The sequence below is a fragment of the Papilio machaon genome, chromosome 7 (genome assembly GCF_912999745.1).
Source record: "Papilio machaon chromosome 7, ilPapMach1.1, whole genome shotgun sequence".
Taxonomy (NCBI): domain Eukaryota; kingdom Metazoa; phylum Arthropoda; class Insecta; order Lepidoptera; family Papilionidae; genus Papilio; species Papilio machaon.
The window spans coordinates 4337006-4361420 of record NC_059992.1 but is presented as its reverse complement, the minus strand read 5'-3'; the positions used below and the strand labels follow the sequence as shown (position 1 = coordinate 4361420).

The 24415-nt window shown below is 32.9% G+C and overlaps 1 protein-coding gene across 1 annotated transcript; it reads left to right on the top strand.

Annotated features, from left to right (window-relative positions):
* Positions 1–2049: 2049 nt before the first annotated feature.
* On the top strand, positions 2050–23561 carry LOC106714896 (juvenile hormone acid O-methyltransferase). Its single transcript, XM_045678581.1, has 5 exons — positions 2050–2072; positions 20929–21552; positions 22475–22646; positions 22888–22996; positions 23194–23561. Exons 2-5 carry the CDS (start codon positions 21188–21190, stop codon positions 23367–23369), a joined length of 822 nt encoding a protein of 273 aa, XP_045534537.1. The 5' UTR covers positions 2050–2072; positions 20929–21187; the 3' UTR covers positions 23370–23561.
* Positions 23562–24415: the final 854 nt, after the last annotated feature.

Below are 24415 nucleotides of genomic sequence, written 5' to 3'. Positions count from 1 at the left end.
AGTTTGCTAGTAACATGAAAAAGATCTTATAAAATTAGTAAAGGTAAAGGGTATTATTTGGGCAAACTTTAAATACACATTTTTAGTTCATTATATAATCAGATTTTGCCCAAACATTTCCAACAGTATTCTAGCCGGAGATTTGGTGACGTCACTCGCATCTAAAGTATTACAACGTAACGGTCCCGATGAGAAGCGATTTTTCCACTCGGTTACCGACCGGTGATCTGTTCCGAACGCATCCTCACTGACGCAAATCATATTGCATGGAAGGGTTCCAATCTCGAAAACTAAGCGTTATTCTAGTTTCACCCAAGGGCAGAGCAGTGAAGCAGAACAGTCGACCGTGCAGTATTGCCATTATTTGAACGTACAGTCACTGTCAATACGGCAACTCTTTGGTATTAGCGTTGTCTGTCTGTCTACTGCCCTACGGCACAGCCCTTGTGTGATACTAGCATTATTCTTATTCTGCGATTCCCGATTGAATATTGAACATTGTTTATTCATTCGGTCGTCCCTTTCTGAATTATGTATACCGTATTAGTGCGAAAGAGAAAACGAAACGTCGTTAAACGCCTTAATCGTATCGCCATATAAGGGTGCAGATTTGACAAGTCATTGCGCCAGATTTTTGTTGTGAATCAATCTTTCCACACTGAAACATTTTCTTTTATAATGTTACGAGGCGGTTTAATAGTAGACAATGTTTATTGTTTTTATAAAAATTAGATGATGAGGAGACTCCTATTTTTGCTCTAACTCTTGCTGAGTAAAGAACCTTAAACTTTTAACGTAACTAAATCTATTATGAATAAGTTTGGTTAGTTATTAATTACAATAGTGGATTGTCTTGAATCAGTTTATAAAGTAAAAATTACGTGCAAAGAACTGTTTTTTGATTATTGTAAGGCGAAGTGTGTATCAATAAGAATAGTTGAGAAATCTTAAGAACTTAAAACTCTATTTATAAATTACAATAATAACGATTATTTTACAAATTTTAGAAAATATATTACCCTAAAGTACTTCAGATATTCCGCTTGATTGGAAATTGGAAAGCAATTCAACCCTAAATCGTGTCTGAAGTCAGTTTCGCGAGAAGATGGAATGAGCTTTATTTATCTTCCAAGTGCCGTCTCATGTCGCAACCATTCTTTACCTTTTTCTATTTATTTTTGTACTAACATACATGTCGCTTAACCACCGCGATGACTGTGCAAAACTGGCGACGAATTAAGGGGTTTGAGAATAAAATTTACGACCTATAACGATACAAATTTTATATACTTAAGAAAATGTTACAACTAACATACTGTAATGATCTCAAATCAACGCAAAGATTGATCCACTATTTTTATTTGATTGATCTGCGATTCTAAGATTGATAGTTTGATGTCCAACACCGTACATAAAAATAATATACAAAAAATAATTTTATAAATAAATAAATCAATTATGTGCAACTTCTAGTAACCCCAAGATATAATAAACCTGAACGTTTTCTAGATATCTAAATCTGATAAACTAACTCCAATCAATATTTAGTATATCTCTTTATGTCTATACATATAAATATTTTTCTTTATATTACATACAAACGAAGTGTCTGTCTGTCTGAATAAAAAAAATCATATTTCATACACTTAATATATTTGCGTAGCTGATAACGAAATACCAATTGTTAAATTTTTTGTATGTCTGTACGTCCGCGTATGTACCGGCTAATCTCCGAAACGGTTCTACCGATTTTGACGGTAAGTTAACTGACGTACGCGGGAATATTTTAAGCTACTTTTTTCTGAACTTAAAAGTCGCGGGCGACCGCTAGTCCTGTTATAAGAATATAACAGCGATTGCAGCCGGCAGTTATTCCAGTAATCAACTAATAACTTATCTTAAAAATAGTAACTGTACGATGGCTAGATGACAAGGCACAGTTGGTAACTGACCTAGGGACGACGGTCGTTTATTTCCTCATTCATTGTTCTTATGTTACAATGATATCAATAAAAATGTGTTTACAAAATGTTAAATAATAATGACTTTTGTGAATATTAATATTGGATTCAGTAAGTATTATTTTAGAGTATATTAATTATTTTCAATCTAAATTTGACTAAATATTTTGTATCCAATGAATTGATTGTTGATCAATATTAATAGTATTACGAAATGTGCTCTTTATTTCTAAGCTCGTTAGATTTTCTTTATATTTTTAAACCAAAGATTACAATAAACCCCAAATATAGTCGCCCATCATGTTTTCATTGTATTGGCCTTGATAGCGTTGTTCAAAATTCATGATGTCCTGATGGAAACGTTCTCCTTGCTCTTCGGAATAGGCTCCCATATTGTTTTTAAATTTATCCAAATGAGCATGCAGCATATGTACTTTTAATGACATCCTGCAGCCCATGGCCTTAAAATTTGTAAGCATATCCTCAACCAACTTTTCGTAGTTTTCAGCTTTATTATTTCCTAAAAATCCAGAAACTACTGCTTTAAAACTGTTCCAACTTGCTTATTGAGTACAATTCAGCAACGTTGGAAATTTTTCATCAGCGAAAATCTGTCTTATTTGCGGACCAACAAAAACCCCAGCTTTAACCATTGCTTCCGATAACTTCGAAAAAAATTTATTATAACTATCACAAAAGCAAACTTTATACCGAAAAAAGGTATTTTCTTTTCGTTTTTGTTCATAACTAACTGGAAAATAATAGTATAAACTTTAGGACAAAGAACGAAAATTTTTTGTAGAGTCGTAAATCGCCGATTCGTGTTTTTAAAAATGACGTCACGATAACCAGTCGATTTAAAATTCACCTTTCCTATAAATAAGGAATAATGAATTGACAGATATCATTACCTTGAATATAACGAACGACGTTAACATCCGTCACAATTAGTCAGCGGTTAGATCACTATAGAAAACTCATAGCAATCATATAAAATACTTATTTAAGTGTATTAAGCTTAAAATAATAATAACATATTACTTAATCTAAAACAAAATTATAATAATGTAGATTACGCGTTATAGTTTTGATAACAATGAATCAGAAAAAACAACATTGCAGTTGCGTGCAATAACATTGAAAAACCATATTTAACATAAGATCGTTCGTTCTACGTTTGTTCTTATATTTATAATACTAGCTGTTGCCCGAGACTCCGTCCGCGCGGATAAAAAAATATTTATTAATAGCTTATCTGTTCTTTCAGACTATACATTTATGCCAAATTTCATCAAGATCCGTTGAGCCGTTGCGGAAATACCTTCAAACAAACATCCATCCGAACATTCGCATTTATAATATTACTAGCTGTCTCCCGTGACTTCTTCCACCCTGAAACAAAAAAAAACTTAATAAGAAACCTATGTGTTCTTCCAGACTATGTTCTACATCTATGCCAAATTTCTTCAAGATCTGTTGAGCCGTTACGGAGATAATTAAAAAAAACATCCATACATCCATATAAACATTTCCATTTATAATATTAGTATGACAATAGAACAAACGTAGAATCGATGTACTTCTTACAATACGACGTTACATATAGATTCCGACAGCTGCGATATGATCTACTCGTTGATACAATTTCCAAGGCTAATGAATTATAGTATGGAATGCACATACAAACAAAACATGTTATTCAATGGAAAAATTATAAAGAAAATAATAACAAAGTGGACATTTATATTCGAGTGAAAATTAATAGTCAACTAATCCATACCTTTGAAGCAATTGTATAATAATTATTCCTAATGGAATTTAACTGAGGAATACTTAGAACTCTCTTATGGAGACCTTATTATATGATCAGTAATAATCTAATTAGTATTATGTCCTGGTAATTAATTTAATTAAACTTAATTATCTTAAAATAAATATCAACACGTGCTTACTAATCATTCCGTTCACCGTCAGCGTAACACCAATTTAACCTTAACCGTGACCAACCTTATTCAAGCATCGGCACGAACGGCCATGGGGATTGCGTTCGAGTCGTAAAGCCGTAGTGACGTGATATGCCGTGCGAAATGACATTTGTCGTCTTACGTAGGCAAACGGTTGTTAAAATTATTTACTACGAACATTACTGTTGCCGTGCACATTCGATAAACATATTTCATAATATTAGTATTGTTTAACTGTCTCTTACTCTCCCAGGTTCTTAAGAGAGATTTTTTTTAAACATATTACTTATAACAAAATTAAATAAAGCCTATGTCACTCGAGAATAATTAAAAACTCTATTGGTGATAGACTTTTTAAAATATGTTCAATAGTTTTTAAGTTTATTAATTACAAACATAAGACAACGATATAGCAACGAGTATGCGTAAAATAATCTATAATTTTTCATTATTTTATACTCCTATAATTTCATGAATTAGATCTAACGTTTGTCCAAACTTTATTTTGCAAATTTATTAAACCTGAATAAGTAATGGTGATGAATAGCTTGCTTTAGCAGTTTATTGAAATACGCTTTGTGCATATACAGAAATTTCGACTCAAACGATGTCAAACATAAACTTTTAACTAGTCTTTCGAAGTTTCGCCAAGTTTAGTAAGACCCAGCAAGTTATGTTAATGTTTATTAATTCCGTGCAGTGTACAGCTGTTTAAAAGTTAAACGAACCGAAATGTACGAAAAAATAAACTTTTACGAAAAAATAATAAATAATCTTTTTAAAAAATGCATTTTTTAATCACTGTGAAATTTTGTCGTTTTTATTGATAATGCGAACTTATCATTTAATTTAAATGGTTTTATCCTTTAGAAATTAAACGCTTGCTTGTTTTCCGCCACTTCATCGGCTCACTTACATGTGATTCATAGTAACACTTTGGTGTAAAATGTCGCGCCTCTGACGTCTCCAACCTACATCAACGTAAACGCACAGCGTAAAACGTAATGACTACGTAGCAATTAGATTTACGGTGGTCGTAGTAGATCGTTATTTCCTTACTATATAAATACACAATTTTCATCTACCGCCATTCATTTCATTTTCTCTCCTGGTCATGTTATGTGAAATCAAAAAGTGTTCAAGGTCTAAAATTTTGTGTTCTATTTTTTTGTAAGAAAACGAGAGTGGAAAATCAAAGAAAATTTCATCAACACGTCATAAACTAGGTATGTGTTGTGCATATCATATAAATATATGAAAAATAATATAAAGCGGTGGTTAATGTATGTAACTTTTATGTACATTTTTGGGTTTAATACTGAAAAAGACTAATTTTACATGATTTTTTTTTCATAAAAATTACTTTCAGTTAGCGATTGAAGACTCAGTCAAAAAACTATCAAATTTAAAACACTAGGTACTTATTTTTTTTTTAAGTTGAACTTTTGGTAGTATAGGCTACTACAAAAAGTTTAAAAAAAGCTTGTTAGTATTTTGTGACTTGTCGATGGGGGAACTCACTTGTTGCTTGCTTGTGAAAAATTTGGCCATTGCATGTTTAGCGTTTTGCCAAAATAGTCTTTTATTGTCACGCGACTTCGCCCCACTTATTGAATTTTATTTAAAATATCTTTAAAAGTACCTACTATATGTCTGTTATTAAATATCAAAATTTACATAATATAGTTTGTACAAAAAACTAGTTGTATTACATTTTTCATTATTGTATCTTAAACGACTTTACTGAAAACAAAGATACATCTTTTTTTAAGCTGAGTCAAGGAAAAAGTTTTGATTAAGTCGGGATGGACGATAACATTGAATTGAGTAAACGAGTAAATTGTAAATAGACGTAACTTTGGGCTTCGATACTTCTTTTTTATTAAAGAAAAATTCTATTAACTTTCTTATGATTGACTTTATTTTTTAAAACGTTTTTGTAATTTTTTGTTATTGGAAACTTTTAAATGAGTTACATTAGTATCGGGAATACTGTTTTAATTTTTATAAACTTTCATAGAAATTTAATTTCACTGGTTTTAGAATATTTTTTGGGTCTCACAAATTACTGATCCAGTTTAGAATAAAAAAAATATTTGAAGTGATAAGGTTATGTTTGTACAAAACAAAAAGTATGTACAATGTAAAAGTTCATACATTCTCTATCCAAAGTTCTAAATTTCGCTCTACGTCTATTATAGATATTGTAGGTAGAAGCTGATGTAAGAACTTTATATAAAAGTGTTACCGTTGCGTTAGTTCTCGGATTGTTACCGCCGCTGGGCGATACATAACTTTAACTTTCGAAGCACACGCTCTGAAATATTTATTCCTGAAACGTAAAGATCGGGTCGGGGGTTGGGCGCGGGGTGTGGGTGCTATGGGGGGCTCTGGGGGGCTGCGGGGGGCGGTTTATCCCGCGGTTTCCTTCCCGCCGTGTTTTACTTCGAGAATGGGAAGTCGCCGCCGCCGGGTCGATATCGGCAAAGATAAAGCAACTGCTAGATACGTTCTTACTCACTGATCTTGTTAAATGAAACAGTTGAATAAGATCTTTAATTAAACGACATACACTAATACCTTAATCATATTATGTTGTGCGATTTTCAAACAAATTACTATCCTTTTTTTAATATACATTTTTAATAAATTCTGAAAAATAAGGAATGATGCCCTGAATCATTATTGCTTACTAAATATAATCGAACATGAAACGCAAATATCGTAAGCCCAGAAGAGATGTTTCTTTAAAATCACTGAAAGTTGTTTTCGATTCCTGAAAGCAATAGGTACATAATCTGTGGTGCTCCCCGACCTCCAGTGGGGGGGCGTTCGATTGTCTGCGGAGGCCCCGCCGGTGCCATCTGATGTGCCGAGAGCACTTCAGATCTGCATAGATCGTTGCCTTCGTTTTTTCCCTATCGAAAAATCAATACTCACAGTTTTATATAAATGGAGAGACACTGTTTAATGCCATTACCGTTCAAGTCTTTGTTTTCTTCTATCGGAACATTGCTACAGATTTTATTTTTCTTTTTAATTACGAATTATTTATGAAGAAAAATCCTAATATAACTAACATATTGATACTAACAGTGTATGTATGCATACGTCTTAATATATTTTAATTTCCTTTATTTGACAATTCCTAGAAGTCTTAAGGGAACATATATATTAAGTAGGTCACGTATTTGTAGGCTCCTAAGGAATGATTCGTAGTACATAATGTGAAATGTCTCTGCCCAAAACCGTACCGAGCTTTCCGCCGCCCGATACCTCAAGGGGAAAAAGGCTCAAACACCGAGCAATAAAGCCTCCGCATCCAGCAAAACAAATACGAGGCACATTCCAATGCTAGATATCACTCGCCCCGCCTACACAGTCGGCATTACGACTGTGCGCGTTGCGATTGGTCGCCGCGAAGCCTTCTCCATTTCGAATTGGTTATTTTTTTCTTTCTACAATTGAAATTGGAACTGTCCGTTTGTTCTGCAGCGGTACGCATGCGTCGCGGGGCGGCTACGTTACGTACACGTAGCTACGTTGCCAGCTACGAATGTTTTATTGGACTGCTCTCTCCGTTCCCATTCGTATTTCGAATTCGAATGTGGATTTGTGGTCGCAATACACAGCCCTCCCGCCCCTATACGTTTACGTTTATACCGTAAACGTATCTAATGTACCTAAGCTTTGTCCGTAATAACCTTTGTATGATTCTCTTTGAAATCTTCTATTTGAATATCATACTAAGACACGTCTTAACGTATGATGCTGCGTCCATGTTTTTGAATTTAGACTCATACAATTAAAATTTAAGGTTATATTTAAATCAGCTATAATCTAGTCCTAAATGTAAAAGCTTGGCCATTTTATTTTAACCATAAAAAGCGACAAGAAATTAAATTACTTTAAGACGATAACACTTCATCCTTCCTTCTCACTATTATATATAACATATGTATATAAACAATTTATATATTTATATAAATATATGTAAACAAATTAATTGTTTAAAAATAGAAATATGTAATAATGCTGCCTATTAAAAGGCATACATAAATCTGGTCAATTTAATTTAAACTAATTAAGATTTTAATAACGAATATTGCAGTAAGGAGCTCGCCCCGTTGCATAGGTGGGTTATTAATTAAAATGCTTCAGCGGCGTATGTTCCATAAGTTGCCGTAATATGTGGTACAAAATGTTCCAACATATGCCGCCTAGAAATGTAATAACACATCGGCATCCATAGCAGGCACTCTCCGGAACAATTTCATTTGCGACTGGGCGAGGATAGCGTTGTAATTACAACAACAATCGATAGAGGCGCCACCGTCTGCCGCACGTTTAATCTCGCCAGAATCAAAGGACCGTCGCCTCACACCCACCCCCCTACAATAAACACCTACCCGCAGCCGAGCAAACCCGTCGGATCTCCACCCGGTTATACATTACCTTTCACGAACCTCTCGTTTTGAATCTCTGGAACAAAACGTGCATTGGAGAACGCCGTTTCCTTTGTGATTGTTTCAAAACTCATTTAGTGGTGAATACATTGTGTCTCCAAGCCTATATCTGCAGAGGTATGTTGAGGTGTCCTCAGACCAGATAGTTGCATTTCCAGTCTGCTTATGTATAACTATTCATGGAGTTTTATTAAAGGCTAACATTGTTTGCCACTAGTTGGCGCTTTTATACCGGCGTCATCAGTTGCTGTCATATTGTTTAGCAAATTCTGACGAGAAATGTTTTGTTCTGATAGTGATTGTTCTTGCTAATATTTGATCGTTTGGTCGTAATTTTATTAATAAGGATTCAGTATTAGAATATTAATATCACCATTTATTTTACTGCCTTTGCTTCTGTTACCCAACGACTACTCATTTTTCGTTTAAGACTTATTATTGAAAGGCTTATTTTTCATTTCTGTCTACTAATCAATTTCCAGATTAAACTTTTTCAACTTTATTATTAAATCGTTAAAAACATTGATTGATTTAATACGATAACTGGTCGTCGTGCATATAAAAACAAACCGTTCTAGGATTTTGTTTTCAAAATATAATTACGCGATGATTACGTTAGCGTTCTATGAAGGGCGAGTGGCGAGTGGCAGGCGGTATGTAGTGCAGTTGAATTAAAACTACTATGTATCGATTATGAATAATTCCGGCGAGTACAGTTAGTGCCGAAGCGGTCAGCATTAGATAGTGCATTGTTTTAATAAATTATTTCTAACCGCGCACGCATTCCTATGCGTTGGGATAACAAGTATTGTTCTGAATTACAGTAGATGTATGTTCCTTTTACTGATTTTTTTTTGTCTAATATGCGTAAAAAATTAAATTTAAATTCTATAGTAGTACTTTTTCTTTATTCTTCTGTTTATTAACTATTTATATTTATATAGTATACTTTGCAAAAAATTAAGCTGTATAATATACAATATTATACTAACTAACTAATTTAATAATAATTAAATATTTTTAAGTGGTTTCGTAAAGTTGACTACATGTGAGATAGGAACAATCTTTATTTTTGAGTTCAAATCCAGTCGTGAGCAAGCTTTAGTAAATAAAGACAATAATGGGAGTCTTTTTTTGATAAGATATGTTATTTAATATGATGTTTGGTGTAAATGTTAATGTGTACTTTTATTCTGTCTTCTTCAATATGATTACATAACAGAACAGTTAATAAATCCAATTATCTGCAGCACAAATACCTCGGGATATTAAATTCTTAAGACTGTGACAGATAGAAAACGACTAAGGAATCACAAAGATTCTTTAACGTAGTGCCGTTAAGAATGCTTATAATGTGCTTGGTATATTATTACATATATGACGCTATATTGTAAAGAACTAGATTAAAATATAAATAAGGTAACATACTGCATATTGTGTAGAGTACAGATATTTTGAGTCATGAATATGTTGAAATTTATTCCAGTGACATTCCACGTATTCGCTACTCAATAAATACAAAATATATCTGTAGTACGCATATTTGTGACAATCGTCATCGTATCGTCATCGACAAAGTAAATTTTAAAATTTGTTCTATGAGGTATAAAGTACATCAAAAATTTTCTAATTTTGACATAATAAACAATGACGCTACGAAGGCGATTGTAACAAAATATTCGTTCTAAGTCCACTGATGTGAAATAAAATTTTATGACTTTTTATCTAGTTAGTCTGTATGATTTATCATTATGTTTCGAATACTGTATGCATAAATATTAATCTAAATTATAAACGTTCTTGTACATTGTTTATTAATTTGCATTCGCGTACCTAAAGCCTGCTAAGTGTCGAAACGATGCCACGTTGTATATTATAAAGGAGAACTTCACATTACGTTACTACTCGAAACCTGCCACGTAGGGCGTAACACGTAAACCGACACATACATATTTAACTACGTACAATCTATGGCTGCTTTATTTTTTTCCTTTAAAGCTGATGTACATTAAAAAAATAATAAGTTATTCCAGTAAAGTTCTTTTTTTTGAAACTTCTTACATGCTTTATATACTGTTTGCAGTCAATATACAGAAATATGCCAGGTTTTCATTGAATTTTTTAATTTTACTAATATTAAAAATGCAAATGTTTAGATGATTAGTTTATTAAAAGGTAAAAAAATAGGCATAGTCTGGAAGATCACATGGGCTACTTATATATTTTTTTAATTCCGTGCGAACGAAGTTGCGAGCGACAGCTTGTATTGATATTATTAAAAATAATTAATATATTAACGGTCATGCAGAAGTTTTCGTTTTCTAAAATCCTAGACAATAAATAAATCTAAACGCTTGAGTGTTAACAAATCTTATACCTTTTTATTCCCTATTTTCTTTATTTTTTAAAGTTACTTTAAAATTAATTACACATTAATACAATATTATATTAATAATATTCCGGTTACGTTATAGTGGCAACACTACTTATAGAATGGGAAGCGAGTGTAGGTAATGGCGCAAAATAGTGACGCAGTATTATTGCAGTGGGAGGTGGAGGTACCTCCATCCCCACCCTCCAGCGCCTCGCCTCCACCTCCCCGGAGCGACTGAAAAGTCCGCGAGAAAAATAAGATCCGTACTCCGTCCCGCTTATTCTTACGAAAGCTTTTTGTATATTTTTATATGTCCTATAAGTGTATTCAAGTATACATAGTAAAGGTATGGGCGGCTATTTGTATCTAGGTAAATAATACCGCTTGCCTCGCTATAAGACTAACTTAATGGATTTCTGTCGTGCCTTTTATTTTAATTTTGATACTTAGTGCACATATTTAATAGGGATGATTTTAATAAAGCTTTTTTTCATACATTCTCGCGAGAAATATACTTTAGCACGTTCACACAAAATTAATGTAATAATGTGTCCTTTCTAAATGACTGTTTTTATAACTCATAAAAGCCAATTTGTTTAAACAAATGAAATACCAATTTCTAAGAAGAAATGCCCGATTTACATTACCCCAGTGCAGTAGGACAGTATCACAAACTTGGCATGGACTGTTTTGGCTCACTGGTGCCAGTTAGTGTTTACATTATGGTACTTGCCAGGGCTGATTTTTAGAGCTACTATCCTACTGTACTGGCATACTGGTAACCAGAAACCATAAAAAAAATATTTTCCTGTCAAGATATTTTTCCTCGTACAATCATATTTATATGATATAGTGCGCTATCTGGCATTGTATGCTCCACCAGTTGACCCGTCGACATCGCATAACGAGTTGCAATTGATTTGATCGAACTGCGTACCGGAATCGGTATCTCTCTAATGTAATGTCATAAATACACAACAATATATACATTCTTGTGTATTTACTTTGTTTTTCTTAACAAACGGTTATAGGGGTTTTAAGGCCTATAGCACACAGGTGCGAAAGCAAACCGAAACTGAAGCAAAACGTAACGAGAAATATTTAGAAGCGAAAATAGAGCTTGGTCCATATAACGTTCCAGATATTAAAACTGTAAAAACCATTAACAACCCAAATCCATACAGGGTTCATATCAAAAACTGGTTCACTTTGATTAAGGTTATCTTTCCGGCCATGTAAACCTTTATTAATACATTAATTTACCTACAAGTACTAGAAACTTACTGAGCAAGCCTGTCATACCTAAACCACGTATCATCATCCCTGCAAACAAAAATACTTGATTTCCTTCAAAATAAATTATGTTTTTTTTTATTTATTGTAAATTTTTAACGCCATCTATTATAGTTTTGAAATACCTTAAACCCCATCATTTTTAAGTTGATGAAGTAATTTTAATTCCACAATTCACATACAGATGGCAGGATCTTCAATACTTTGAAATATTAATAAATTGGAGTATTTAACTAAATGTTTAATTTTCCTGTAATTTATTTACGAACGAAAATATAAAAAAAAAAACATGTGTAAGTACATAACCATAAAAACATATAGATATGAAAAAATTACAGTTTTAATTTTCTAATTGATTTTTATGTTATAGAAATTCGACAAAATATGTTGAACCACAAGGTTTAGTTTTTTTAATAATTACAACGTACTTTTCTAATCCTACCGCAACTGACTCATCTGGTGACCTCAAACATAACCTGCCTTAAGGTCTGGGCCAGTGGTACGCAATGCACGGTCAATTCAACGATCGCGCCTAAACAAATTGCTTCTGTATTTCCGACTCTGTCTTGCAAATGGACGCAGCGCATTTGCGAGAAAGAGTAAACATATCAATTCAAAATTTGGGTATAATGTCCCTGGGGCAATGCACTCAATAACTGGTTGGGAGAGGACGAAAGTACGATTTTTTTTTTGCAATAATTTAAGTGAAAGATTGTGGCCACTGAAATGAACTTTTAGTTTAAACATCATTAAACTTGTAAGAAATATAAACACTTTTTTGCTACAGTCATTGAAAAAAAAGAATTGACAACAAAAACATATAACAACTCTTATGATTTATCTCCCAAAAATTCGAGGCATGTTCCTACGTAAGCGTTGGATTCCCTGACCTCGGTGGATTAGATCAAATGTTACAGCAAGGTCGACTACTTTCTCCATTAAAAATTAAAGTATTATTATATAGCGAGTGTTATAGAAAAGTACGGACAGTGGGCAGCTAGTAACCTGTTTTTGATATAGACTTTTTTCTAACTTTCACTTCCCGATTTCATCATCAGCACCATAATATCGTCATCTTGGGTGGTCAGCGCACTATAACTTAAAAATAACATCCAAATCTCATCAGTAAATGTCGACCAGTGTAATATATGTGGCCCGCGCTCCGGTTTTGTGACACTTTCTCTCATAGACACAAATAGGTTGTACCTCTAAGATAAACCAACTATAAACTTCACTGCTCATAACGTTAAGTACATGGATTTGAACAAAAAAAAATTCAGATATTGAAATAATAACTATCGTCCTTTACAAATCATAATGTGGCAATAAACTTTATAAAAGGAAATTTCTATTCCCTTCACTTCCCTTACAAATATTTTTTACCTATACTTATTGACATTTTTTCTGACTTTGAAATGTTATTCAGCTACTATACAGTGGTCACTTAACTCTATATAAATGGCATACACATTTACTCATTCTAACACAAAAAGGAGACAGGAAACTTTTCGTTCATACATATCATCGCAATTACCAAAATGGACATGAGCACTCAGACAACTGTGCAAACGTCATCCTACCTCAACGAACGACCTGAATATTAACTAACATTTTGGCTGCAACCTGAATCAAATCGCATAAATATAAAACTGTTTTGACAACCAGGACAGTGGTTTCCAACGATAGGTATTTACTGACCTACGAATTTATGCACAGGATGTGTACTAAATAACTGGAATCTACGCCAAAAATTCTATAAGGAGTTCGGATATAATATCCGAATTATTATAACCTAAAATAGTCTAGCTATACTTTATAATTATATAGCTATTGAACTAATAAGCAATTAATTACCAATGAGATTAAATAAATCAAAGATATTTTAAAAACAAATAATGTTAATAAATATCAACTGAACATGGTCGAATCCAAAGTGTATAAATGACGTTACAATGTAAGAAGTCTTACAAGTAAATAACGAGTCGAGTGCAAGCGGGTATACAAGTACAATAAACTTCCCCAAATTCAAGCCCTTTCTTTTGCTCTCGAACATTCGGCGGTTGAACCCGCGCGGGGTGACATTGCGGACACACTCAACATATACTCAGCCGTTTTGATACTTGAACACAAACACAAAAATAACACGTTAATATTATAACATAAACGATCGTAGCGTTACCAGTTATAGTCGTAGCGTTAATGCTAATTCGTAGACGTAGCAAGGAAAGCTACGCAGATCCTTGATAGATTTCTAAGTTGCGCAAATGTTGATGTAATCAACTTTTATTCATCTAGATTTTCGTTTTCGAAACATCTGCTCAACTCATTATAGAATTACTTAACACAACGTAATGTACGTAAATATACGTAGATTACAAACATTTTTGAATTACCAATAATAACGAAAGTAACATAAAACTAATCTCACATATCATGGAATACTTAGTTAATTTGTTACAATTTATTTACCAGAAATATTAACTTTCTCTACACCTATATCACTTGTTGTAAAGGAATGAACCGTACTCGCGTACTCCTATCTTAATCATACGAGAGCTCTCCACTTTGCTGCTTGTTTATTGTTTATTTAGATAAATGTAAGCACTTTATATTTTTGAGAAATATTTAAATAATGCAGGTTTTGAATGGGCTCAATATCTTAATGTACATATTGAAATCGAAAACATTTGTATTTTGAATAGAAAGCTAACCTGCCCCCTCAGACTGCTATAGTGACATAAAAAGTAAAATTTAATAATTATTATGTTAAAATATTAAGATAATTTACCAGCTCTTAACACTACCTAAGCGTTTTAATAACAAAGTTATTAATATTGTTTAAGTTTTTAAACATAGTTAATAAATTGTTCACCGAAATGAGTAAAAACGTAAGCATAATTTTTCAATGTTATATATTATTCAATGTAACACACGTAACATATTATTATGCCTTTTGCTTTCATTAAAAAATAGTTATTTAACATTTCGTAAGCGTGGATAGGCAATGAATGCTCACGGTTAGAAAAATGTCTTTGGTAATTGTCTCTCATATTAAAATACTAGCTTTTACCCGCGACTTCGTCCGCGCGGAATAAAAGAAATGCACACAAGATAAAAAAGTTCCTATGTCCGTCTCCTAGTTCTAAGCTACCTCCCCATCAATTTTCAGCGAAATCCGTTCGACCGATCTTGAGTTATAAATAGTGTAACTAACACGACTTTCTTTTATAAATATAGATTATCGATCTAACTCCTAAGATATATATGTAACATATCTATTTCATTAAAAATAAAAATAATACAAATAATTTGAAATATCTTATACAGAACTTGATTGAATTTGAATACAACAGCTATTAAGTGATAAATACGAGTAAATTGACACAAACATCGCTTGCTATTTAAAATTAAATGTATAATGTAAAAAATTACTACAGTCTGAAAGACAATTTCTCGTATTCAAGTATCAAGCAAGCGAAATCCAGGTACGAGTTTAATGTGCAGTGCACTTGCAATATAGCGTATGGATGCACCGCCATGAATTTTTTTCGTCGGGTTTTTAACTTCGTCCTTGAATTTCAAGTTTAGATTATGCACGTTGCACTTTACCAAAACGCCTCGGATTGCACCCGCATTTATATATCTTTAATTTTGGACGCGAACGATCGTGTCTTGCTATCTAACGACTTATAAGCAAGGTATTTCGTAAAGAAATTACCGATTATTTTATTTATTACATTACAGATTTTTTTAAGGAAAATAAAACACAACAACACATATAATCTCTTTGTTCAAACACAAAATTCTATCAATATTATGTTACATTTAGTTATTTTCAGTATTGTAAAGTCAGTAAACAATGGAGTTAGAGTGATACGACATTGATCTATGTATGTATTACATCTATAAATTTTCTCAGGCCATTATTCATTCAATATCACGTGTATGTCAGTAGAGGCATCGTTGAATGGACATCGGGGCATCAATACAAATCGCATTAGGCTAGGTCAAGACTCCTAACACAGCTGTGTAGATACCGAGACTCGAACAAACGATAACAAAAAGGTAGACACCGGCGCAGGCGCAGACGCAGGGCAATGCACTTTTTCGTGGTCGGTCAAAGAAGATCGTCAATACCTGAATCCTGCCCAAACTTGTGAGCTGCATGACAATTTTATGTTACGCACAGACGAATTTGAATCTTAATACACATAAGATTATAATCAAAATGAATTTACAACATTTATAATTCAAACTCCTTTATTGCTGTTGAATTATTTACCTTCACCAGCGAATAAGTACCTTATAATTAATTTCATTAATGTTATTTCAAAGCGTTGGTGAACATACGTTCTTACGTTATCAATGTCTTGTGCAAAGTGATGCAATAAAATTAAGGATGGCTATAGAGGCCAATTTGCAGTAAATCGCGATAAATACGCGACGGCATGTAATGGTGCGCGAGGTACAGGCGTTTTAACGTAACTAAGGTCATGATGGGTAGGTCGTACACGTAATACAAATTTGAGCTAAGATTAAATACGTTTGCAATTATATATGCACTTATAGCTGTGCTGACGACTTCGTCCGCGTGAAATACTGTCTTCAGGTAGAATTTTAATTATTATTTAGGCTATTTATTTTACTTAAAGATATAAAAATTACAACAAAACATGTTAAACTTACAAAACATTCGCCTTAAATATTCCCATAAAATCTTTCACCACTTATTCCCTATTGTTATTTTGCACCCTTGAGGGTAAAACTTTTACAATCCTTGAATGTCATATTTATTTATATAAAACTAGCTGTCGCCCGCAACTCTGTCCGTGCAACATTAAAATAAAAATAAATCTTTATTAGTTGTTCTTCCATACTATGTTTTCCACCTGTCCCAAATGTCATCGAGATCCGTTTAGCCGTTCTGGAGATACCTTAAAATAAACATCCATCCATCCATCCATCTAAACATCGCATTTGTTAAGTGGAAGTAAAATTAGGAAGATAAAATTAACAACCTAAAAATGCATTTCAAGGTTCTAACTGAAAAATTAATGATACTTCCATACAACTTTCCATCCCCTCTTTTAACCCCATATAACCCTTTTTTCGCATTAAAAAGTAACTTATTTCCTTTCCCAGGTTCTAGACTATCTGTGTAACAAATTTAATTCAAATCGGTTGAGTAGTTTTGTCGTCGAAAACGCGACAGGCAAACAGGCAGATAGAGATACTTTCGCATTTATAATATTAGTAAGGATATTCTTTGCTGACTTTGTAAATCAATTTTTAAGTCTAATCTTTTAAGTCTATGGATTGTCGCATATTTCATAAATTAACTTGTTTCGTATACCGAAGTCAAACAAGTGAACGTTTCAATTGTAATAGGGACGATTTAGTAACTCGAACAACTTACTGCCTGCATTTCGCTCGTAAGTAAGTAAGTAAGTAAAGCTGGACACAATAAAATGAAAAAAAATAATAGATAGCTCTCTATCAATAGATAGATAGAACTCTCAATAGATCCTCTAATAAAAAACAGAAATAACAAAATTCGTGTACTTGCTACTGTTAATTGACTTCGTCATCATAAGGGATTTCCATTTAATATTCCATAAAAAAAAACTAAAATACGCGCTACAATATTATATTAATAAGAAAAAAAAGCCCAATATAGTCGTCGATGAGCCCTTATGTAGAATTAGACTATTCAGACACAATGCTACACAAATCTTCGAAACCTGTCGGTTTTAGTTAAGAGGCTAACGCAATACCATGCCATAGAGATTCCTACACAGGCACGCTTCGCAGTTTTGTTCTTTCGTCGTTCGCTAAGTGCTTTCAAGATCGTCGTGAGAAAAGTCGCAAAAGTCGCAATAGTGCAGCAAATCATAAACCATTGTGTAGTCGCCATTCCTGTGCTGACGACTCGCGTCGACGATTCAATGTTGCGTGAACTGTGCGCGCGCTACGCGATACTCGAGACGCAAATATATAATATTAGTTTCGAAGACAATCCGCGTAGAGTGTTAAACAACCTCGCGTCAAAAAAGCAGCGCTACCAGCAGGCCGGCAAACGCGTCGAAGTGCGAATAACAAAATATATTTAGTACTCAGTTTTGTACATTAACGTAACTAAATAAAGCGCGTATGACGATATAAATTGAAATTCTTTAAACTGCATTAATGGGCTTAGCCTTGACAAAGCCCAATACCCGTACCAAAATATCTAAGGTGACATAAGGTATAAGCCTATTTTAGTAATAAAATGGCATACACGTAACTAAATCTAAAATATTATCTACATTAGATTAGCATAACAATTGTATTCTTTAAATAAAAAACATGGCGCCACTTTAGTCATCTGCCGTTCATGTTGCGACATGGGTGACTAAGATTTTATTGCGACTATTTTCATGATATTTCTAAAAAAAAATATGGGATATATTACCTATCAGATAAATTTTTATACATTTTTTTAAATTTTGCCAAGACTTAGAATAATAATAAGATAAAAAAATAAGTGGATAATTAGTATTCTAATAAAGTTTTAGTTTGCATTTTGCTATGCACTACAAGCATGTTAGTCATTGTAACGTTAGCTCCAATGAAAAAATCTGATCTCAAAAGTTTTATAGGGCTTATATCATGTTAATAAGAGCTCACTGACTTAACTAATCATTCTTTAAAATAATGAATATTATGCACGATTATTTTTAATAATAAGTAAAAATATAGCGTTACCTATTGGCGATGCTGACTATGAAATAAAAAAAATGAAAATCAAAGCGAAAAATTACTCAAAAAAAAGTAGCTGTTAGTCGATTGCAATAAACATGCCAGTGTGCGTGCACGCACACACAAAGATAACGCTTGTAATAATAGTTGCCGCCCCGTTCTATTCATAAAAAACAGCAATGACATTTATACCCCCTCCCCGCGCACTAACTTCACCCCACTACAGCCTAGTCAATTTGATTCATAAAATGTCTATGACTATTTTGTTGTAAAAATTATAGAGTCCTTGTTTACAGGATTATTATAATAAATTCAAATTTATTAAGAAAAAAAAATGGCCATACATTTAAGATGGTATAAATATTCTACATTACCTGTTTCTTTTTTTCTATAAATATAAAATACTAGCTGTCGTCCGCGATTCCGTCCGCGCGGAATTAAAAAAGACATGTGCTCTTTGTGCCTATGTGTTCTTTCAGACTATGTTCTACATCTGTGCCAAATTTCATCAAGATCCGTTGAGTCGTTCTGAAGATACCTTCTAACAAACAACCATCCATCCACCTAGACTTTCGCATTTATAATATTAGTAAGATTATTTTCTCGTCAGAGAAATTCTCAGATTAGGATGTTCATAATATTATATTTCATGTCGGATATTCATATCATTATTCTTTAAAGATATAAAATAAAAACACACACATAAATGAGATAACAAAACGAAAAGTTTTTGCCCGTAATTTGAATTTAAAATTCATTTAACGACCGAATAATATCTCAGAGAAATGTATGCACTTATATTTATTTATTTTAATTCCTAAGTTCGAATTCGGTGACGATTTTGAATCGCGAAACATTTTTTTTATTAAATTTGTATTTTGTTTCGAAGACAAGACTTCTTTTCTCTAGGAAAAGCTCCCAAACAGCTGGATTAGAGAGAAATTATGGACAATAAATTTAAAATTCCACTGTACAAATGATGCACTTTTCTTCACTTTTTGATGCACTTCTTCTTACGACACAACTATCCTATTTTTTTTTTCTGAACTAGACTAATATTTTATAATGTAGCTTTTAATAATTAATATTTCTGTCAAGTCAGATAAGAACAAAAACTCAAACAATCAAGGTAAAAATATTTGATAACACAAAAAAAAATACATATGTAATGTTAAAAAACTTTACAGATATTGATCTCTTACTGAAAAAATACGTAGTAAACTGAGCGATGTCGAAACACAATGTTTAGTAAGTACTCATACACACAACAAGAAACTTAGATAATGGCAAGAATAAAAATAGTTAAGATGAAGGCCACGAATGTATACATCACAATAGAACATTGAAGCACAAGGAACGAGTCAACGATCAAACTAACAGATAATCGACTCTATTTTCGGATTTGTACATGAAATTATTTAGTTACATTGTTGTAACAAAACGCCAAAAAGAAAAATTCACTACTGATCTTGATCATAGGTTTTCCATTCATACCTACGTCTTGAATGACGAAAGCAATATTTTCTCAAACTCCTTCCGGCAGACAATAGAAGTTTCCTATTAAAAATTTGTCAGTTAAAAATGGTGATTCAATTTCAAATGTTTTATATTTTATTTTAACAATACTATAAAATGAGTTGCACGACAACTCCTTCGGTACTATACAAACTCCTTGCCTACCAATGAGGTCGAATATGTCAAACTTCCCAAACCCAAAACATACAGTAAAAAAGCTGTAGGAGTTCTGCTACACCTACAGCTATTTAGCTCTGTTACAGTATACTGTAATATTTGTTTAACTTTGCTTTTACGTAGCTTTGGTGATTAAAAGCTATTAATTTAATATCTTCCAAAAGATTATCCTTTAAAGTAACAAATTATATTTTCTCTTATTGCCATTGCCATTTTATGTAATTTTTTATTTGGAAGCTACGAAACATAGATTTACTTTGAAGCTATGTCTCACCTGTGTTTTTTCCTTAAAGTTTCATATTGTATGTTCACTCTTAAAAGAGTTTTGTCGCAATAGGTAAAAACTATTTCAAATATCGACTTCTGCTCTTAATAATTAATGAATATCCTAACTTTAGATAGGCTTGGAGAAAATTCAATCAATGCTTTTAAATTTTCAGGTGTATCCAGCACATCCTATATATTCTGATTCGGCAGTGAACCGGCGCAAAAGCCGACGCCGCACCGGTGCGTCGGTGGCTTGTATAAATACATACGGTGCCTGCTCCTGTCGTGACTGCCCGCCGAAACCGCGTCGAACGTGGCGACCCAGCGCCCGCGCGCCCAAAAAATACGATTCAAAAAAACAATTTTGACATTTATTTTTTTAATTTCCAATTAAGTAGCGATCGTCAAAAGCAATTCGTTAATAGAGCCAAAATGAACGACGACGCTGAATTATACAAAAAGAGTAACACCTTACAAAAAAGAGATGCGGTAGAATGCCTAGAAGAGTACGCGATTAAAATTAAATGGAGAAACTACAATGATCGGATAATAGATATAGGATGCGGGGACGGCAGCGTGACGTCAAATATACTAAGAAGATATTTACCAAATAATTACGGTAGACTTATTGGATGCGACATCAGCAAAAACATGGTCCAACACGCCAACAGACACCACGCCAACAACCGCAACTGCTTCCGCGTCATGGATATTGAGAGCGAGCTCCCGAGAGACTTAAGGGAATGTTTCGATCACGCATTCTCCTTCTACACCCTACACTGGATCAAGCGACAAGAGTAAGTAATTTAAATTACTGAAATAAAATAATTAAAGTATATTTTAAATTACAGTGCCCAAAATTGTAAATGTCAAATTATACCTCAAAAATTAAAAAAATTGTGAAGCTTACGAAAAATTTGTATGGAAATTAGAATAAGAAATAAGTACGTTATCACAATTGAGATAAGAATTATGACTCGTGTGCACTGATTTCACCTACTAATATAATAGACATAATAAGCACTGTGAAAGGCGGAATAAAAGTTACGAAAAAATAGGTCCTACAACTATTTTTATATATAATTTTCTCTGTACACCTTTGAAGAAAAAATTAGGTTTGCCAACTCTTACATTTAAAGACTTCATTAAGTAATCAGGCTTTAGTTACCGTGGGTCTTTGAGAAAACAGACAAAACAATACGTTTTAAACGAAACTTTTGGTCTCAGAAACCTTCGGTTAGTATTAATAATTACGAGCTGCTTCCGATCTAAACATATTCTGAATCGCAGATAATTATATGACGTACAGTTAATATTACGGATATCGTATGCATCCCGTGTCTTTGACACTGCATCCTAACATCACCCTTATTGAGTATTCATTGTATTAGTTTAGGAAAGGTGTCGAGGTGTGAACGGTATTGTATTGCGCAAATTCTTACGGTACCATCATCCTTTGCAGTTTTAATCATAAAAAAAGTATTTTAAAAGAAACTAAACAACACATATATCCCGCTGTTTCATTAACTGTATCGTTGTTAACTTCTCGAGATAATAGCTTCAGTTAACTATCGTATAACCTTCTAAAAGAACTTGGCTAGCTTAATAAAAAAAAAGGATTCTTCAAATGTAATTGGTAAATTCTAAGGTTAACGCAATCAAACTGTTGCACTGATTGTAAAATGATATAAATTATATTATGTCGTTCTTTGTTTCCAGATGTGCTTTCAGAAACATTTTCGACTTGCTAGTTGAGGGCGGCGACTGCCTGCTGATATTCCTGGGTCACATGCCCGTGTTTGACGTCTACCGCGTGCTCGCTCGCAGCGCCCGCTGGCGGCCGTGGCTACACGATGTCGATCGGTTCGTCTCACCGTACCATGACACGCAAGTAAGTCGCGACGTACATAGATATTGTGGCAGAATAGTCGATTAAATCCCCAAATTGAGTGACCTAGTTTAATCACGATCACTAGGAAGTCAAATGGTATGAAAATAAAGTGAACTGAGAACGTACAAATGGGAGAAAATCTTAAATCTCCGTTAATTAAGCAAAGTTTGTTATTTTATGCAAAAATTTATATGAAAATAACTTGAAACGTGAATTTAAGTTTCGATTTAATTACTTTCAGGAGCCGGAAAAAAAGATACGAGTTATGATGGAGGAGATCGGCTTCCGCGAAGTTGAAGTCAAACGGAAAGAGAGATCATTTATCTATGATAGCATAGAAGCTGTTAAAAGTAAGCTATTAAAAGTATTGTTATTTAAAAAAAAACCTACGATCGTATGGAAATAAATAAAAAGACATATTTTACAGACACCGTCACAATTGCTATAGCCTGCGGCTTACGAATACGAATTATAGATTCACGAAATTCCACGTTCTTAATTCGCAATTTTTATTTTCCTTTTTCTGATTGTTATTCTTTTTCCACAGAGGCAGTATCAGCAGTAAACCCTTTCAAGATCCCAAGGGATCTACAGGAGGAGTTCATGGAGGACTACCTGGCGGTGGTGCGCGACATGCGACTCATAGATCGCGTCAACAACAACACGGACAGCTTAAGTGTTAGAGCTAACTACAGCTTGCTGATTGCCTTCGGAAGGAAGTAATCCACTACCGCGACTGAACAAAAGAAACACATCTGCAAAACTGTATTGTTATAAGTTTAATCAGATTAACAGAATGAGAGATTTGATTACATGTTTTAGTACGACTGTTGCGCAAAAAGTAGTCAAAAGTAATTTTTCAAATTATTATTGAACCTTTCTTGGTATTTTAAAACTCAAACCGATTAAATAATACCTCAAGACCAATCTGTTAATCGTTTTAAAGTTTTTATTCATAATATCTGCTTATTATTTTATTCATAATTTACTGTGCAAAGCTTTCGCTTCACACTAAATTAATTCATAAACATTTGGAACTTTTCATGATGTAAGTCTAAGGAATGTTTTATTGATTTCTTTGAAAAATTATTTTTAATTGAAATAAGTTAAAGAATCTTCCTACGTTTTGACTTCGTAAAATATTTTGAATGACAGAATTTTAGAAACACTTGATTAATTTATGTAGTTAAACTGATGACGGGGTGTTTGTTGGTGTCATTATAGTCTTTACTATTTCACATTGCTGAAAATACTGAAAAAAACTGTTTTAAACGTAGCATTAAGTATTATATTTTTATCAAGGTGCTATTTATATGTTTTTTTTATTGTTTTTTTTAAGTATTTATTGTTTACAATAAGTAATATTCGTTTTTGAGAACAGAAATAAAATACAGTGTTGTATAAACAATGAACAAACTTTACCAGTATCAGCAAAAAATATTTTTATAATCATTCGTCGCTATTAAATTTTAATTCATGACAAAATAAATTTAGTTAACTTTATTGACTTCCACCGAAAAATACTGTATAATTTTATTAGTTTAGTATAGGAAAGTACAAAGTATTAGAAAATAAGCATTTCTTAATTATAAGTTTATTTATTATAAACTAAAATGATATTTTATTTTACCTTATTCCCTTGTTAAATATTTCATTTATAAACATACTAAATAAGGTAACAATTGGCTATTAAACTAAATTGTGCTTTCAAAAGCAAATAGAATTGTTGTAGAATTGCCTCTACCTAAGTTCGGCAAACTACAAGATTT